This window comes from Petaurus breviceps, unplaced genomic scaffold (genome assembly GCF_028583685.1).
Source record: "Petaurus breviceps papuanus isolate PSGF00001 unplaced genomic scaffold, PetGlider_PUasm1.0 173, whole genome shotgun sequence".
Classification (NCBI taxonomy): domain Eukaryota; kingdom Metazoa; phylum Chordata; class Mammalia; order Diprotodontia; family Petauridae; genus Petaurus; species Petaurus breviceps.
In genome coordinates, this window is record NW_027185759.1 from 10,406,246 (window position 1) to 10,424,525 (window position 18,280).

At 50.8% G+C, this 18,280-nt stretch overlaps 2 protein-coding genes across 7 annotated transcripts in view; one reads left to right on the top strand and one right to left on the bottom strand.

Annotated features, from left to right (window-relative positions):
• Positions 1-5,787, top strand: part of HDLBP (high density lipoprotein binding protein) — a 91,333-nt gene extending 85,546 nt beyond the window's left edge. For 5 of the 6 annotated variants that reach the window (XM_069083372.1, XM_069083376.1, XM_069083374.1 and 2 more), the window contains 4 exons: positions 1,247-1,432; positions 2,074-2,190; positions 2,714-2,842; positions 3,178-5,787. In XM_069083372.1, coding sequence (XP_068939473.1) covers positions 1,247-1,432; positions 2,074-2,190; positions 2,714-2,842; positions 3,178-3,264 — 519 coding nt within the window. In that variant the 3' untranslated portion in view covers positions 3,265-5,787. The remainder of the gene's footprint in view (positions 1-1,246; positions 1,433-2,073; positions 2,191-2,713; positions 2,843-3,177) is intronic. The other variant, XM_069083377.1, reaches the window with a different exon arrangement.
• Positions 5,788-7,521: 1,734 nt separating this feature from the next.
• The window catches only part of ANO7 (anoctamin 7), a 62,912-nt gene continuing 52,153 nt past the window's right edge, over positions 7,522-18,280 (bottom strand). The window contains exons 17-22 of the mRNA XM_069083220.1: positions 17,416-17,558; positions 15,803-16,008; positions 14,104-14,246; positions 12,713-12,803; positions 12,315-12,500; positions 7,522-7,707 (exon numbers count right to left, since the gene is read on the bottom strand). Of these exons, the coding sequence (XP_068939321.1) occupies positions 7,522-7,707; positions 12,315-12,500; positions 12,713-12,803; positions 14,104-14,246; positions 15,803-16,008; positions 17,416-17,558 (955 nt within the window). The remainder of the gene's footprint in view (positions 7,708-12,314; positions 12,501-12,712; positions 12,804-14,103; positions 14,247-15,802; positions 16,009-17,415; positions 17,559-18,280) is intronic.

The following is an 18,280-nucleotide window of genomic DNA, read 5'->3' on the forward strand; positions in this document are numbered from 1 at the left end:
TGCTCCCTCCCTTCAGGGCTGACTGTGTCCTCACCAGCACGGACGCTCCCGTCAGCTCTGTGTGTGTTCTCACATCTCAGTTACAGCCCTACCTTGTCCAGAAGTCTTTCTTCCGCACCTGCCCTCTGAGCTTGCCTTCCATGTGCTCTCTTACATGGTCTGCATGCCGTCTCCCCTGTTAGGCTGTGGTACATAGTAGATGCTTAATTGGCGCTCATTGACTTGTCTCTTCTCTCCAAAAGCTGCCGAGTTATCTCTGTGTGGTTCCCTTTTTGGGAGGCCACTTGGGCAGCAGCTGCCTGAAGTTCCGGAGGGGCCTGCCCCTTCCTGCTTGTCTCCTCTGGCCCCTCTCCTTTTCCTGATCCCTGAGGCTGGGGTCTCGTTATCCTCCTCATTGGGTCCCTGGACCTCTCGCACTTGGCATCGCTGGCCTCTGGATTCTTGCCTGCTCTTTGCTGGGGGCTTTTCCTGCCATTTCCTAACATGAGGGTTGAGTCACATGACTAAGCCTGGTCCTTCCCAGGGTCCCAGCTCTCGGCCTTGTGTGACCAGCTACCTTTTGGAGCTGTTCACCTGTATGCCCCTTCCCTGATTGCCCTGCTCCCCATAGGCATCTCGCTTTCACCCCAGACTCTAGGTCTCCCTGTGCCACCCTAAGCAGCTGCCCTCTGCCTTTGAATGTCCCCATAGCGGTCTTCTGGCTGGCTTCCCTGCTGGGCCACCCCCCCCCCCCCAGTTTTGCCTACATCTCTCAGAACTGTCTTCCTGTTCCATGCTCAAGGACTTGGGGGCTCCTGTGTTAGGTTTCTATGGCCCTTCATAACCTTGATTCCCCAGGACTCCCTGATGGACATTGCCTGCTCCAGGCTCACCAGTCTCCTTGCTTGTTCTGCCACCTGTGTCATTTGTCCCTGCTCATCTGAATTGTACCTACTGTAGAAGGAGCCCTCTGCCTACCCCAGCCCCCCACACCGTACTGTTCCAACATCTGCTTGGTCCCACGCCAGCTGCTCCTTTCTCAGAATCTCCTTTTGGTAGCAGGATTGGTTCCTTTTCTTCCCCTATTTTTCCTATATTGGAATTGGAATTGCTTGGGGTGCTGGGCCTTCTTTTATCTGACCGATCCTCACTGGCCAGCACGTGGTGGACAATCAGATCCACGTCAGTTTGCTTGAAAGTGATGTTTCTCTTCTCCAGGGACCTCCCGAGATGCCCTTCTCACTTGGTGGCTCTGTTCTCTTTCAAGGCCCAGGACCAAATTACTATCACAGGGTACGAGAAGAACACAGAAGCTGCTCGTGACGCCATCATGAAGATTGTCGGAGAGTTGGAGCAGATGGTCTCGGAGGATGTCTCGCTGGACCACCGCGTCCATGCCCGCATCATTGGAGCCCGGGGCAAGGCCATCCGCAAAATCATGGATGAGTTCAAAGTGAGTTCAGTGTGAGCATGGGGCGGGCTGCTTTGGGCTCCTGTCCATCACATCTCCAAATACTTTGCCTCTGGGTGGGTTTTGGTTTGGCTGCATGATGGTACACACTCAGCAGCCTGGAGATGGTACATACTCACCTGCCTGCCTTCCAGGCCTGCCACTTCTGCCTAAATTCCCCCTTCTTCCCTCTCCTTGACGGTCTGCTTGTGAACCTTTCCCTTGTGGTCCAGAGCCAGATCTTGGGGGCAGAAGGGGAAGGCTGGTTTGTTGACAAATGCACGCGCCCTTCATCCACAGCATTTGGCCAGGCCTATTTGTGGTTGCCAGTGGACATCCTTGGTCATGTATATCTTGTTTGTTTAAAGTTATAGTTTCTGTGACCACTGTTTCTGGGACTAAGGGGGCTGAGGTGCTGGCATGAACAGAAGAGAGGGCTTGCATTGCCTTTTAGCATGCTGGGGAGACCGGCTGCCTGAAATGGGAAGCACCTGCTCCTTCCCTGGGGAGTAGTTGACTTACCCTGGTGATTGATTTTTCATTGGAATGATTGTGGAAACTTTCCTGAAGATACCAGGGTTCAACCCGGAAGTGTCCAGGCAGAGCAAGGCAGATTCTTTGGGCTGAGCCGCAATCTCTTGCAGGTAGACATCCGTTTCCCGCAGAGCGGAGCCCCCGACCCTAACTGTGTGACTGTGACTGGACTTCCTGATAATGTGGAGGAAGCCATTGATCACATCCTCAACCTGGAGGAGGAATACGTGAGTGACTGCAGGGAAGGGTTTGGGCCTGGGAGTCTGACATGGCCATGCCTGACAGCCCTCACTTGTGTGCTCAGCCCGTTCTTGTTTGTCTCTGTGGTTTTTCACTTAGTTCCTCTGACTTGTTCAGTCCCCCTGCCTCAGTTTCCATATCTGTAAACAGGGCATGATAATACCTTATGCCACTTTTCTCAGCATATTGTGGGGATCCAGTGAGATGAAGGGCTAAGTGTCGGCCCGAGGATCATGATTGGTGGTGCTAACAGACATGAAGCACTGGCCAGGCTCTGGTCCTCTTGAGGACACAGTCACAGATGGAAAAGGCTTGTGGTGTTTCATCCCAGTAAGGGGGGTGCACGTGTGTGCCGAGGCTTAGCCGTGTCAGAGTCATGAACCTGTTAACCAGAGGAGGTCTCAGGCCTGGGAGACATGGGAGGGAGGAAGCTGCAGACGCTACGTGTGCAGACCTCTGTCTGGGTGGGTCCCAAATGCATCTTTTGTTTCCTTTGATGCTGGCTGGCAGCTGGCTGATGTGGTGGACTCGGAGGCTTTGCAGGCGTACATGAAGCCCCCCGCCCATGAAGAGGCCAAGGCGCCGTCCAAGGGCTTTGTGGTGAGGGACGCACCCTGGGCCGCGGGCAGCAGCGAGAAGGTAACCACCTCTGTGCTTCTGTCTGGCACCTTCTGTCCAGGTGGTCAGCCCAGGCAGCAGCCCTCGAGCCCGGTGTGGCCTGGCCTGCTGTGGGCCTCACCGCAGTGCCAGAGCTGCGCTATGAGGAGGAAGTTGGGGGGCGGCCCCGATGTTGGGGTGGAATGGGCATCGCTTTACTTTTAGAAGGGGAAGGGCTGCCGTCTGGCCCCCTTGACGTGGTGGCTTTGTCATCATCTTTCTCTGGGGATGGTCAGGAGGCAGCATTTGGGGACCCTGCCGTGTGAGGAGTGGCTGTGAGCTGCCTGTGACTGTTTGTCCTGTTGTTTTCTCCCTAGGCTCCTGACATGAGCAGCTCTGAAGATTTTCCAAGCTTTGGGGCTCAGGTGGCCCCTAAGACTCTCCCTTGGGGCCCCAAACGATAATGATCAGAACGGAGAAACCTCTCCAGCTGCCAACCTGAAACTACCCCACCACGAATACTGTGTCTTAATCTGACCCAGCGGCTGGATCCTATGTAAATTGTGTGTCCCCACCCGCCCCCATGCCCACCCCCACGAGGTCTCCTAGTGAAGCCTGGAGTGCTGGGTCCTGCGTGCCAGCCTCGACGGTTCATGACTTTATTTAGCGTCCAGCTTGCACTCAGGGTCTGTTCTTGACATCTCCACTCTGGGACAGGCTTTCCACTGTTTTAAACACTAAAAACACAAGTGAAATGCTTCATAATAAAGTAATTGAGACTTTCTAAGTTTCATGGTCCACTCAGCATGTCATTAAGCACTCTAACCTTCATTATGAGATCTCTCCAACTGTGGCGAGGAGTCTACTTCCTGTGTCATGACCTCAGGAAATAAATTTCCTTGACTTTATAAAAGCCAAAATGTTTGCCCTCTTCCTTTCCCCAGCCCTTCCACTTTTGGGTTTGTTTTTGGTGGTTTTATCCCAGGCCTTCCTTTCGTAGAGCGCAATCTGCTTCTGCCATCTGCCCAAAAGGCCACTTAGCACAGGACGTAGAATGGGGAGAGAGAATCAGGCTTGGACAATGAAGAGGAGGTTTTGCAGACCCACAGAGACTGGCATAATGGCAGAAGGGACCAGAGGCACCAGGGATAGTCTCAAGCGGCCCTCGCCCCGCGTCCACCTGCCTGGGGCTGGTCCGAGACCACCCAGACGCCACAGACACACCACCCCAACAGCAGCCTCCTCCGGACAGAAAATCCGCAGAAAACAAATGAAACCCAGAAAACCAGTTTGTGGTCCCTTTCCCTTTGTTCTTCCCTTCCAAAGTTGGCCCATCTTGATGACAGTGTTACTGGGATAGAGCTTGCTTTGTGGACAGTGTGTATGCCTTAGGACGCGGCGTGGGGAGGGAGCAAGAGGAGAGCTGAGGGGGTTGAATTTGGACAGCCTGGACAAAGAACGCCTTGATTCTTTTCTTTCTTCCCTTTCACCTCCTCTAATTCCTGCCCCCTCCCCCAAAACAAACAACACTATTTACAATTGCCTTCTTTCTACCTCAGAGACCAGTGTGGTCGTGGTCTCCGGCACTTGGTCTCTTGATTTAGACTCTAAGTTTGTAATTCTTTTTGTTGGCCATGGCATTCAAGATTGGATGCTCTGCTCCCCCACAGTAGGAGATGAACAGTCCCTTCCCCCAGCCCCCAAGCCCTTGTGGCTTCTCTGGGCCTTTGGCAGGTAGACTTGGCAGCCTGTGAGAGGCGGCATGTCCCGTCAGCCTTTGTCTGGGGTCATTCTTGGATCCTTGCCGGGTGGCTCGGTGCAGCAGGGGCAGGAGGAGCTCGTGGGACCTCTTAAGGTTGGGGGGTGGGATGCTGAAGCCACTAATTAGCTCCCCTTGGACCAGAGAGGCGAGGTGGGGTGGGGCGGGAAGCACAAGGAATGGCTGCCGAGATCCCTTGCTGGAGGTTTATTGTGCAGCTCTCTGTGTCTGATGGCTAAGCCAGTACTCTACCCTGACTGCTAGGCTTTGGCAGAAGGAGCAGCTCTCCCTGAGCCTTTTGGCGGGTCTGCTTTTCGAGCCAGAGAGCTTGGCCTCTAGCAGGGTCTTGTTTGTCAGCTCCCTGGCCGGGGAGGCCCTGTCCCTCCTCTGCCTCTGAGCTCCCAGACTCCGGAAGAGCCGCTTTGGCCCAGTGATGGGCTCCTCTTCCCCAGGCCTTTCCCAGCTTCCTGCCGAAGGGAAGTGGTGGCAGAAGCTTGCTTAGCCATCCCCTCTCCTCAGATTCCTGCTTTCGTCCCTGCCTCTCCCCTCAAGTTGCTCGGGCAAAGTTCCTATTGGGTGGAAGCCGGCTTGTTTGTAGGTAGGAATGGTGACTCGGGAGGAGTGAGAGGAGGGTCCCCAGCTACACGTGGAGCTTAGTGTAAAGGGGCTGCCAGACGTGGATCTAGCAGAGTGGTGTCTCTGTGGCCCCTGTTCCCCCTTCTCTCCCATCTACAAGTGTTCCAGAACCTTTTCTGTTGACGCCCTTCCCTCAATCCTCGGCCCCCCCATCCCCCCTCGATTCTTGTCATGGTCCATTGTCCACCACCATCACCCCCTCCTCCCCAAGTCAATAAATACTCTTGCAAACCTTGCACATCTCCATTAACTGCTAAATGTCTTAGATGCAAGTTGGATTCCTAGCAGCCTATTTGTAAGCAAGCCCCTTGCGACTTCTTGGGGCTCGCCCCCTCCCCTCCCCATTTAAAAATAAAGGTCATAAGATGATTGTACCTAGTACTTTGTCTCCTCACTGTCCCCCTGGGCAGGGGAGGGGGATTGTCGGTCCCATTTCTCGTTCTTTAATGTCTTCCATATCCTGTGTTTCCATGGCAACGATCCCTTGGCCTTAACTTTGGAATTTGGAGATTATATGCAAACGTGTAAAAAGGCTCGTGAATATGGATGACGCTGGAGTTTTATAAATTCTAAAATAAAACCTGAAACCATTTTTAGTGTGCTAGAGAGTCTTTTTAAGCTACTTGGGGCGGGGAACAGAGGGCAAAGTCTGGGACCTATTTCTTAATCCATTAGAAAATACATAGAAAGTTCCATGTAAACATTTATCATGGTACCTGCTATGACCGACTCACAGGGCTGTAGAGAAGGGGTAGTAGCTGGAGTCAGGATGACCCGAGTTTCAATCCAGCCTCCCAAGTTATTCATCTGTAAAATGGGGATGATAACGGCGCCTGCCTCCCAGGGTGGCTGTGAGGACCAGAGGAGAAAATCATGAAACTCTTGGGGCAGGGCTTAGCACAGACAAGCGCTGTGTTAGCCGTTCTGGTTCATTCAGGACTTATTTGGGGTAATTAACCTGGGTCTATGAATGGTTTTTTTTAATGGACTATTTCTGTATAATTCATTTTCTTTGTAATCCTGTGTATTTTACATATTTAAAAGTATTCTGAGAAAGCATTCATCTGCCCATGAAGTTTGAGAGGAAGCAGCCAGTAATGACCCCCTGTCAAAGACTGGAGTAGAAGTAAGAGCCTGTCCTTGCCTTGGGAAAGATGCCTGGAAAAGCGGGTCTGAGGGTTGCCTTCTGGGCCTGGCACTCCAGGGAGTTGGGGGGGGGGGCGTGGCTGGGGCTGGGCCTGTGGTTTTTTTTGTAGATTGAAGCCCTGGGGATCCTTCCACATGCCATGGCTGTGTTAGAGCCAGGACTAAGGTCACTCACACAGCCATTGCGGGTGAAGACAGGCCTTCTTGGCCCTGAGCTCACATTTTCAATGATGCAATTCTGAAACGTACTCACTAATTTGGGAACCAATAGGGGTAAAGCCTGTCTTCCCATTTTATTTTCCCTCGAGAATTCCTTTGTCAGTGACAAAAACATCTGAAATCTGGATCTCAGTGTGTTCATTGTAGAAGCGTTATGGCCAGAGAAGGCTGAACATGGAGCCTGCAGAGCTGGGTTTGAATCCAGGCTGACCGTGTGGCCATTGGGCCAAATTGGGAGCCTCAGTTTCCTCATCTGTGAAATGGCATGAACCTTTGGTCAAGCCTTTCTGGAAGGAATGAGGGAGTGTGCAGAAAGAGATGTGGGGAGGTGCCAGCTGTTACTAAGAGGCTTGAATTCCCACATTTGGGGAAGGCTCTGCGTCTTCTTGAATCAGTGTTGACGCACCGTTGGTTAGGCCCTGTGGTGTACTGGGGATGTTCTTGCTTGCTCTAACCTCAGGTCAGGTGTGCTGTTCCTGGCCCATGGCCCTGTCACTCTAAGGGGCCACAGGAATCTGAGACCCTTGGTTGGTGATTGTCAGTCATTTATTAGAAATTTGTTTAAGTGCACAAAATGTAACATTAAAACAACCCCCTTACCCAGCTTACAAAACCCTAGAAGCCTATTCTCGTTTCTCCCCTAGAACTGATTTGAGAAAAAAAAAGTTTTGGGTTTCATCATCTGTTTGAAAACACAAAGGCAGAAGCAGGGACCTCAGAGCACCTGTTGGAGTCACAGTGACTGGACACGTTGTTAATGACATGGTTTGACCTCCTCCAAGGAAGGCCTGGCTCTGGTCTCTACGACCCACTGGCTGCTGGCATTTCCTAACCCAGTGGCCATCTAGACTGCTGTCCACCAGAACCCAAGGGCTGAGACTTAGGCCCAAGGCAGGGTGACCTTCTCAGGCTAGCTAAGGCTTCTGGGCAGGTGAGATTTGGGTGAGTGGCTGGGGCTTCCCTATGCTGCACCTGTTGCTGCTGTTTCTTCCCGCGAGTTCAGGATGCCTGAGTGGGATGGAGTGGGAGTCTTTCCACGGTGCAGTGACTTGTGGTGCTGGTCCTTTAGCTTAGAGCCCTGCAGGTGTGCCTCCTTGTGCCTCTGTCCCTCTAGGGGGTGTCTGCTACTCTGGATGGCCATCAGGAGCTTGGGAGAGGAGAGGGGACTGGGCATGAATAGACCATGCACTCTGCAGAGAGGGGTTGAATACCTGACTTTGGGAGAAGGGGGAACTAGTGTGCCAATGGCTTTGACTCTGAGCCCTGCAGTGGCTTTGTCCCCAGGGGGCAGTGCCGCTTCCAGCTGTTAGAGCTCTTTATGCCCGCACACCTTCCTGACTGTCCATGTCCTGACCTGTGACCTTGATCCTCGAAGCCAATTTGGGAACAATAGCCTGGAGATAGTTTTGTTTCCAAATCAGGACGAGGCTCCTTGCCATTTCTACTTGTTGAATGGGCGCTAGCTTTCCTGGTCTTCAAATTCCAGTTCAATCTCTTGGTCTCTGGCTGTGTTTGTCCCGAAGAAAATCTGTCTCAAGGAAGGGGTCAAAGGAGAAAGGAAAAAACCTGCTTAGCCCATCTTGATGTATTAAAACAACACAATGAAACATCACATTCACTTTTGGGGTGAGGGTGCTCTCAGTCACCATTCCTGGAAGAAGGGGGACCACAGTCGCCAAATGCTTGGGCACACTTTGGATTTGGTTGCTCGAATCCTGTTGGGGGGCATTCACATCTTCCCCCAGGGAGGAGAAGGACTATGAACTCTTGATCTGTGTAGCATTAGCCAGAAGGGAGCTACTGAGTTCAGTCCCCCTTGTTTTAGAGGTGAAGAAGCAGGCTTATGGCTGAGGGATGTGTAGCTCATGTCAGAGGAGAGATTTGTGTCCACTGCTCTGCCTTCACGGCCAGATGAAGGTGATTTATAGAGGGGCTTATAGTCTGAGCCTCAGTTTCCTCATCAGTCTCCCTGGAGAGGTTTGGACTAGTAAAGGTCAGAGCCTGAATTTGGGAGAAATTGTGGAAATGGCCAGGCCCAGCTATTGGTGTAGGTACAGGCTCTGATTGTGGCTTCTGTGAAGAAAAGTGATCGGGAACAAGCAGGATCAAGGAATAGGAAAAAGAAAGCAGTAGATTAGAAATTAAGGAATGACTAAGGACTTCAGGAGTAATTGGAGAGTTAAGCAAACTGATAGAGTGAAGGGTGCGGTGGGCAAGTTGGTGAAACAGGGGAGGCTGTATAAGCAACCAAGAATTTTAAGGGGGTACTTTAAAAAATCCCTGCCAGAGTGATGGGGCGGTGTGACAGTGCATCAGCCACAGGTTAGCTGTATTCCTCCCACAGCTGAGTGACTTGTCCATGTCCCAAGTACAGGCTGAACTCCTTCCTGGAGGAGAAGGATGAAGGGAAAGAATGTGGAGTCAAGAAACAGCCCCATTCCAGGTGGTCAGAGACAGCTCAATGTTCCCAATAGGGAGAGAGGTGAGACTTCAACCAGAGAAAAGAGGGGTCCTAGGGCTGAGAAGGGGGGAGAAGGGAAGAAGGCTTACTAGAGGAGAAAGGGAAGGACTGGCCCAAGTACGAAATGGTGGCTCCTTGTCCCAAGAGTGACATCTGAGCAGCTCTCAGATGAGAGGTCATCCAGTAAGGGACCAAGGAGTAGTTAATGGGTGATTCCCTGAGGAGGAGCACAGAGGCACAGTTAGCAGACAGCTGCATAGCCCACAGGGCCTGCTTTGAAGACCTCACAGAACCTCCCAATACTCATCAGAAGGGATGGTAGCTCCCCACTTCTGGTGATTGGCACCTGGGCCCACACAATGCCGCCAAGAACCCGAAAATCATTGCTACAGTCAGTGAGGTCTCGAGCAAGGAACGGAAGACCATGGAGATTTGCAGGCAGTGTCTTCAAATGAGATATCTGTAAAGCATTCAACATGGCACCTAGCACCCAGTAGGTGTTTAATAAATGCTTGCTCCTCTCTCTTCACCCCTCTTTTTCCTAATGATCATCCATTGAAAATAAGGGAGGCACATGAACAGCTAGTTAAGAAGGTGATATCAGACAGTGGGATGTGGGCTTTGGGACGACAGCCTGAAATACAGGGATGGCAGACTCCTGGCCAGGAATGGAGTTCACCTAACAAAGCCCCATGCTGATCCTGGGCTTCATCCCACCCAGTCTTGGCTGATACCAGAGGTTTTTGCTGTTTTCTGGTTGTCTTGCAAATCTAATGAAAAGATCTTTAAACTGAAAGGATCAAGAAAACGGGAAAATTTGGGGTGGCCAGGTAGCACAGCAAGTAAGAGCACTGGCCCCAGAGTCCAGATGACCTGGGATTGAGTCGGGCTTCAGACACTTAGCACCCACCCAGAAACACCTGGCCATGTAGCCTTGAGCAAGTTACTTAACCCCAATTGCTTAAAAAAAAGGGGGGGGGGAGAAATTTGTGCATATTCCCCAAGTCAGATCCCATGAAAGATAGCTATATGGAGTGAGGATAGCAGCAGACTTCAATTATCCAGACATGCTGTGGTGGCATGGGGGAGGGGGTTCAGTCATCCAGACATCTGTTGGGGTGCACTCTCTTTACCAAAAATAGGGCAGTTAATATTGGCAGAGAAAAGAGAATTACTGAGCTGTTCTGCCTTCACTTCGTTGGAATGGCCCGACCCATCCCCAGCAAACCATTTCCTCTTTCTATTTTCCTTAATCATAATCTCATCCTTCAAAAAGTAAAGGAGTCCACAGGGGGCACTTTTATTCTGGGTCTGATTCTCACTAAATGGAGGAAGTGACTCCTGGTGAAGAGAGGATGGAGAGTTCCTTAGGGAGTGACCGATTTCTTCTTAGAGTTTGTCAGAGAGGAAATTCAGTTACATGTGGTCTAACCTGCACCCTGGATTTTAGATTTCAAAAGACTCAAAGGAAAGGAGGGGCATCCCATGGCCTAAAATTCTGCAGGGGAATAGGACCAGAAAAAGTTGGGAGGTGCTTAAGTATTAAATTCCAGGGGCAGCTAGGTGGCGCAGTGAATAAAGCACCGGCCCTGGAGTCAGGAGGACCTAAGTTCAAATCCAGCCTCAGACACTCGATACACTTACTTGCTGTATGACCTTGGGCAAGTCACTTACCCCCAATTGTCCTGCCTTTCCCCCTTCAATTAAAAAAAAATTAAATTCTGAAGAGAGAGAAAAGTAGGAGTGTGTTCTCAGCGCTATCAGAGAAAGAGGAGATGGTTTGCTGGGGATGGGTCGGGCCATTCCAACGAAGTGAAGGCAGAACAGCTCAAGCAGTAATTCTCTTTTCTCTGCCAATACCAAGAAGCGTTCGTCCCATTGGGTGTGGTGGGATGGAGAAGGCCAGCAGGGAATTGATAACCAAGACAAGAAAAGGAGGGGGTTCAAGTCACCCAGCCTCTGTGAACACTCAGGGTACTGAAACAAGAGTGACAAGCATTTCTGGAGTGCTTTAAGGTTTGCAAAGCATTTTATGGTCCTCATGAAAACCCTGGGAGGTAGGTGCTGTTAGTGTCCTCATTTTACAGATGTGGAAGCTGAGGCAGGCAGGTTAAGTGGTTTACTTGGGATCACAAAGCTACTAAGGGCTTGAGGGTGGATTTGAACTCAGGTCTTCCCAATTCCAAGCTCAACATTCTATCAACTGCATTACTCAGCTGCTGAGAGAGTCGGTGGTGGTTGAAAGAGTGTGGAAAATACGAGAGCTGTCACAAGACTGGAAAAGGACAAATGTCCCAGTTGGAAATAACAAGGGTCAGGGAAGAAGATAGAATCCACAAACTACAGGCCAGTCATAGAGAAGACCTTGGTGTCTTAGAAGGCTTTGGGTTTTCCTTCCTCTCCTCCGCTCAGTGAACAGTGGTCTAGGTGCTTGGTCTAGATCCTAGCTCTGGTGCATAGACAGGCACAGGATCATCCACTGAGAGCCAGAAGGCACCCCAGAGGCCATCGAGACCACTCCCTCACTGGCCAGGGGGCAGGGACTGATGTTCAGAAAAGTGAAGGGTCACACAGCTAGTGAGCAGTCAAGCTAGGATTTGAACCTGGGTCCTCTGACTCCAAAGCCCTGATGCACACTCACTCACTACAGTTGGACCCTGATTTTTCTTCCCTATCTGTGAAATGGGAATAAAATGGTCACCAGACTCTTCGCTCTCCCAAAGGCATGTGGAGAAGATAAGTGAGCCATTCTCTGCTCTGCTGCCAGGGGGTGCTGAGAAAAGCCGAGCCTTTTCCCATCTCTTGTTAAGCTTTCGGTGGTTAAAACTCAAGTTCTGAGGACCCTTTTTACCTGCCTCCCCCCATGAAAACCCCCAGAAATGAAGGCTTTTTTCATGTCAAGGATCAGATGAGAGAATGGAAGGAAGGAAGCTTCTGAAAGCTGAGAGCATTGGGTCTGTTAGCTAGTCTTGCTGATGAAGAGGGTCTCAGGGTGGGCAAGGGAGCTGGCCTGAGCCAGCCCCTCTGCCCAACTGGCTTTTCCCCGGGAGGAGAGCAGGGGGGGGGGGGGATCATAGATGGAGTCTGGAAGGTACCCTACAGTCCAACACATTCAAACCCGTGCTAAGATGATGGAAAACCTGCCCCAGGCTCACACAGCTAGGAGGGGCCTGAGCAGGGCTCAAACCCAGGGCTCTCTACCCTGGAGAGGGGAGGATCACAGGGAAAGCGCAGCAGCCTCTGCAGGATGACCCAGAGCAGTTAAAGACACCTCTTCTTCTCAGGGTGCCCACTGCCCTGTCTAGGCCAGGAGAGCCACAGGACTGAGGGGTGCTGAAGGGCTCGGTCCTAGGAGTCACCTCGTGGTCAGCCAAGGCTTCCTTGGCCAGGTAGTATTCCTGCTTCATTTTGATTTCCACCGATTCTGGGATATCGGGCACGACGACATCAATCAGCCAGGCCACAAGGAAGATGACGTGCTATTGGGCAAAGCACAGGTTGGCAGTGAGGAGGCCAAAGGCCGGGGATGGAGAAAAGGGGCTCTGTGGGGCAGGAACAGGAGGGAGGCTGTGCTCCATGAGCTGTCGGGGCAGCAGGGCCCAGTCTGAGAGGCTGTGTCCGGATCCCCAGGGAGGGGCCAGGGCAGGAAAGACCCCAAGAGCCAAGGCCAATGGCAGACACTAGGTGGTACCTCAAACACAATGATGAAGGCCAGACGGATTGCCAGAAGGTTCCAGAAGGTAAAAGAATACTGACCATCTTCTTCTCTGAAAGCTTGATACCTAAAAACAAATGGCAGTGACAAGTTATGTTTATGCAGTCCCTGGAGACTCATGACATGCTTTCCACTCTTCATCTTCTTTAATATAAAAAAGTGAAAAAAAGGGACAATGAGGACTCAGGAGCCAAATGTGGGTATCGTCCCTGAGTTCTGGCCAACATCAGCTGCACCTGGGGCAGGTGTGCCACCAACCCCCTGTGGGTTCATGGTGAAAACTGTGTGTGTAGGTTTGATTCTCGTTCCCGGTCGGGGAGAAATGGGGCTCCTGTCAGCTTGGGCTTCTGGGTTTTTTCCTCTTCTCCATGAGAACCTTATGGAGGAGTTTCGGTTTTCTTAATGTCTTCTTCCCCGCATTCTCCTGACCAGTTGGCTATCTTCACCCCTGGTGTCTTCACCCCATCTTGTCTTCCTCAGCTACCTTTCCTTTGTTCCCTATTCTACATCCTTTCCTGCCCCCTCCCCACTCCCATGTATTTTGGCTTATTCTTTGATAAGAGCACCTATCTTCCAAAGTCCAAAAGGCCATTGGGGTCCACCTTTGGTCAAAGGCAGAGATGTCCTCAGCATGCATAGCTACCCCCTCATTGACAAAATGAATCAAGTTTCAAACTTTAATTAAAACAGATTCCAGTGCTTTAATCATCTGAAAATGAGCTGACACTGGATGCCAGTCTATACAGATGCCACCTGTGTGGCCTAGAGGATGTCACTTAAGCTTCTTTGGGCCTCTGCAAGACAAGTTTAGACCAAATGGCATCTGAATCCATTTTGAGAGATAAGATGCTAACTTGGGCAGGGCAGAATACTTAGGCTGCCTCCGCTGATGAGGGCTCCTGAAGATTAGGCCAATCAGAAGTTTTCCAGAGGAGTTCCCGATATGTAAGAAAGCCGAGGGGCCAGGTTTTGTTTGATTTGAAATGGATTCAAGGCTATGAGATGGAGCTGGTCCAGCCCAGAGTCACCCTCGGTCCCCACTACAATGTGGGTGAAAAGGTATTGTCCAGCTTTTGCCCTAAGACCTCCATTGAGTGGGGACCCTAATTATGGATGGCTCTAGCGTGGAGACAACATAAGAAATCAGTATGTTCTAGAGAAAAATGAAGGAGGTGGAAGGGAGCGTTAGAGGGGAACCTCCTTTCCGAGTTAAAGCAGTGACCTCTTGAATCCCGTGGGAGGGAGGAGGAGTAAAGGCCATCTTGGCTCTCCCCTCTCTCTGTCCCTCCTTTCTGTCTAGGTTGCTTCTTGAAGACCAAACAGGAGCAGGCACTACCCCAGTGAAGCGTGCCCCAAACCCGCCTCACCTGCATGTGTGGTTGTATGTGGAGACAAAAGCCTTGGGGGCCCATGCCAGGGTAAAGTTGACGTAGCCGTGGAGACCATAAGAATGGATGTGCTGGTAATAGGTCCTTTGCAGGAAGTCAGACGTGAAGGCAATAAGGAGGGCCTGGAAGGAATGCAGCAGCATCTCAGCCATGGTCGCTGAGACCTTCCCAGGGCACAAGTAAAGAGAAACAGGTGGGATGTTTCCATCCCTGCACCTTCTTCTTCACAAGTGCTGGTGCCATCATCTTTCTGTTCTATGAGCTCAGCCATGAGCAGGAGTTGCATGTCTGAGGCTGATTGCTTCACTCTCAGACTGCACTAGATCCTAAGGATACCTTTTTATTTTTTTCCCCTTGAGGTTTATTTACAATCCACCTCAGACTGTTCAAGGCAGCAGAACCTTGAGTGTTTTATCAAACAAAAAGGCCAGCACCTGCAATGTGGGACCTGGGTTCTAATCCCAGTCCTGCTTCACCCTTCCCTCAGGGATCTGGAATAATTCAATTCAAAAAGCATTTATTTGGTGCCCACTCCTCAGCAGGCCCTGTGCCAGATGCTAGGGATACAGGGACAAAAGGGCTTCAGGAAGAGGGTGGCATTTGCTTGAGCTAGGTTTTGAAGGAAGCCCAGGGGTGGTAAAAAGTGGAGATGAAATGTCCTCTTGGCCAGCAGAGCAGGGTCATAGACCCCACGGAAAGGGCTAAAACGTAAGAAGATGGAAGAGGCAGGAAGGAGCCAGCTTGGGAAGAACTTTAAATGCTAAGCCAAGGATTTATTTGGTCCTGGAGGTGTGGAGTTTGGCTGCTGGATTGTATTGTGCCAGGGAGCAGTGTGGTCAGATTTAGTTTTAGGAAAAGCACTTTGGCAGCTAAGTGGGAGCTGGAATTGAGTGCAGAGAGACCAGAGGCCAGGAGGCACCCCAGCCCCAGACATAGTCATCTGTCAAAGATAGACCAAGAGGGCAAGGAGAGATAGGGGCAGATGCCAGTTAGCTGTGTTCACGAGGTGGCTTAAGGGGCATCATTTTGGAAGAGGAGGGGGTGTGAGTCTGGCGGCACCAACAGTCCCCTCCACATGGAACACCTCCAGCATGGGGAGGGTCAGCTCACAGGCCAAGAGTGCAAGGACACCTCCGCTGATGAAGGGCCACCTGATGGGGTGAGATCTGCCCTTTCTCTCTTCTTGTCTTTGGTTCCCAGCCCTTAGCACAGGCAGGACAGTGCCTGGCATCTAGAAAGTGTTCAATGAATGCTTTTTCATTCACATGGGCTCAGCTCACTGCCATCGTTGCTCCTAATTTAATTCTGCAAAGAGCCTGTTAAGAGCGCTGAGAGTCAGCCCAGGAGCAGGACACAAGATAGGAGGATCTTCCCTCTCAGATGTGAAGCCCAGAAGATCCTTAGAAATGTCCTGAGGTCACTGCCCTTTGCAGACCTGTTGCCCAGTGAGCAGTCCCTGATGGCCCTAGGGCACAGAGCTAATTGTCTGGTTCACAGGGGAGTCACCCTCTGGGAGTCTCCTGCCTTTCCTAACCTCCCTGTCCTCTAGGGATCCATTCCCTGACCTCCATCCCAGCTCATCACAAGGGGTGAGCTGGAGCCTCTTTCCCCTCATCTCCCGACCCCACACACACTTGGAGCCATTTCCCTCAGCCCTCAGGACCCCAAAGCTACTCACATTACTCAAGATGGCCAAATGGGTTATACCCTGTAGGAGACAAAACCAGATGCCAATGCCCTGGGCTTTTTCTGCCACAGGGCGCCGATACTGGCAGACAAACTTGTGGGCATCAAGGCGGATCTCGAGCCAGTTGTTGAGGAGAGCAAAGAGTGGTGCGAGAGGGCAGGCGGTCACAAAAATGGTGATGAATCCGAACTGTATCACTGCATTAACAAGGGAAGTCATGGGGACAAAGGTCAGTGACTCCCCTGGGGCTGCGGGGGCACTTCTCAATCCCTCAATCAGGTCAGTCTGCCTTCCACGCTCCCCCCACCATCTATCTGGCTAAGCAAAGCCTTCAATGATGAGTGTTTCCTATCATTGTCACACTCTTCTGATGCCTGACAGCAGGTGGAGGTGCCCTTGGGCTCTGAAAGGCTATGCCAACGGATACAATAGGCCAGGCACTAAAGTTACAGCAATAACCCTGATGATGGCTTAGGGGGGCATCTGTGGTCAAAGAGCCTCCCTAAGCTCTGACTGAGGGACTCAGCACCAGGCGTCGACTGCACTGTTGGGGAAGGACAATGGGGACCATACTGACAAAGGCAAGGCTGGCTTGGTACAGACTTTACATTTTTACCACGTTTTTGCCAGTTTGATTTTTTTTACCTCTCTGGCTGCTGGCGTTTGGTGCCCTTTGTCCAGCACTGGGGCTTTCCCTGAGCCAGTCATTCAGCCAGGAACATTGATTAAGCATCTATCAAGTACTGTGGATTCAAAACCAGATGTGAATAATCTGTGCCCTCAAGAAGCTCTTTTTCTACCCTGTCCCTTCTTTGGGTTCTCTCTCTGATCTGCTCCTTGAGTTTTTGTTAGTATGCTATCTCAATAAGATCTTGGGGGTGAGAATGGCCATGGAAGACAGTGTTGATTATAACAGGATTAATGCACTCCGTGTCCAAGTATCATTTTTTTTCTGGGTCTAAGAATAATTCTGTGCCACAGGTTTTTATCTGGGGTCCCTCAAATCATGTTCAGGGTGCCCAGTATGGATTCTTTGTGGTACTTCCCCACTTTCCCCACCTTCCAACATACATCTCCCACCCCATCCCATCCCATCCCCTCCCATCCCATCCCATCTAACACACTTAAGCTTATGAATCATGGGAGTTTTTTCTATTTCATTTCTAAAATTCCCTTCCATCTCACTGACTATTTGCTAGGTTTGATGTTAGGAGAAATTTTATTTATGTTGTTCTTCTAATGGACCAAGATGGATGCCCAGATTCCCTCCCACTGGTCACCATGTCTCTTCTAGTTGCAACACAGGATTGCGTTAGCCTTGGTGCCTATCAGGTGACTCTGTGGATGCCTCATCTGGCTTGCAGGTTGACTGCAAGATTTCTAGGTATTTTTTATAAACTGCTGTCCACCCATGCCTCCCTAAGCCTGTACTTCTGAGGCTGAGGGGGAAATGGAGAGCTAAGAAGCCAATTCCATCAGATGAGTGTGACCTTTAAGCACCATGAGTGAAAAAATGCATCTTATTCATGCCCTCCCTTATCTCTCCTTTCCTTGTCCCAACCCACCTGCCCTACAAATAATGGCTGATAAGCCTTGGTTCGTACCCATTTCCAGGTATTCCTCAAACAGCCCTTCATATTCCAGAAGCTCATAGTTGGCCTCCCAAATGATGTTTGAGGTCTTCTTCTCCTTTTTGTTCTTTTGCTTGTCTTGAAGGGCTTTTCTGTGTTTCCACATTTTCAGTTTCCTGGACATCAACAGAGGGGAAAGTCACGAAGTGGTAAGTAGCCCAGTTAAGTTCTGATCAGAAGTATAAACCAAGGCTTTTACTATGAACTGGGAGTGAGGTGGTTGGTCTCCAAAGACACAGGAATAATTCTTCTGAACCTGCACATCCCTACACAAGACTCATCTTGGGAGGGTGGATGAGTAATTCAAAGACAGAATGAGGAAGAGGGGAGCAAGGCTAATTTCTGGCTTAGCAAGGAAAGCTCTCATAAGACATGAAACACTCTTAGTCTTTAGAAAAGGAGATTCAGAGGAGACCTGATTATAGGCATCAACACCTGGGAATATGTTTGTCCAAGTCAGATGAAAAGGGTACCTTGATCTCACTCTCCCAGAAAGTGCCACTGGCCTAGACCAAGACGTTCCGGGCTGGGGAAGTCAGGGCCATGATACTTTTAGAAGAGATATTCCTATAAGCGAGTAGGAAAGCTGGGAGAGCATGCCTGGGACCCAGTGCTTACAACCAAGGTGTTCTAAAGGTACCTGAAGAACCCCTTCTCCCATAACCAAAGGTTACCCTATTTCTCCATATTTTCTTCTTCTTCCTTACGATCTTATGAAGTATCTCACTGACACTCCTGGGGTCACCTTCAGCCAGCTACAGCCTCACTGGGGGTGTTTTTCCTTCTCTGTCAAATGAAAGGGCTGGGCTAGGTGGTCTGTGGGGTCCCTTCCAGGTCA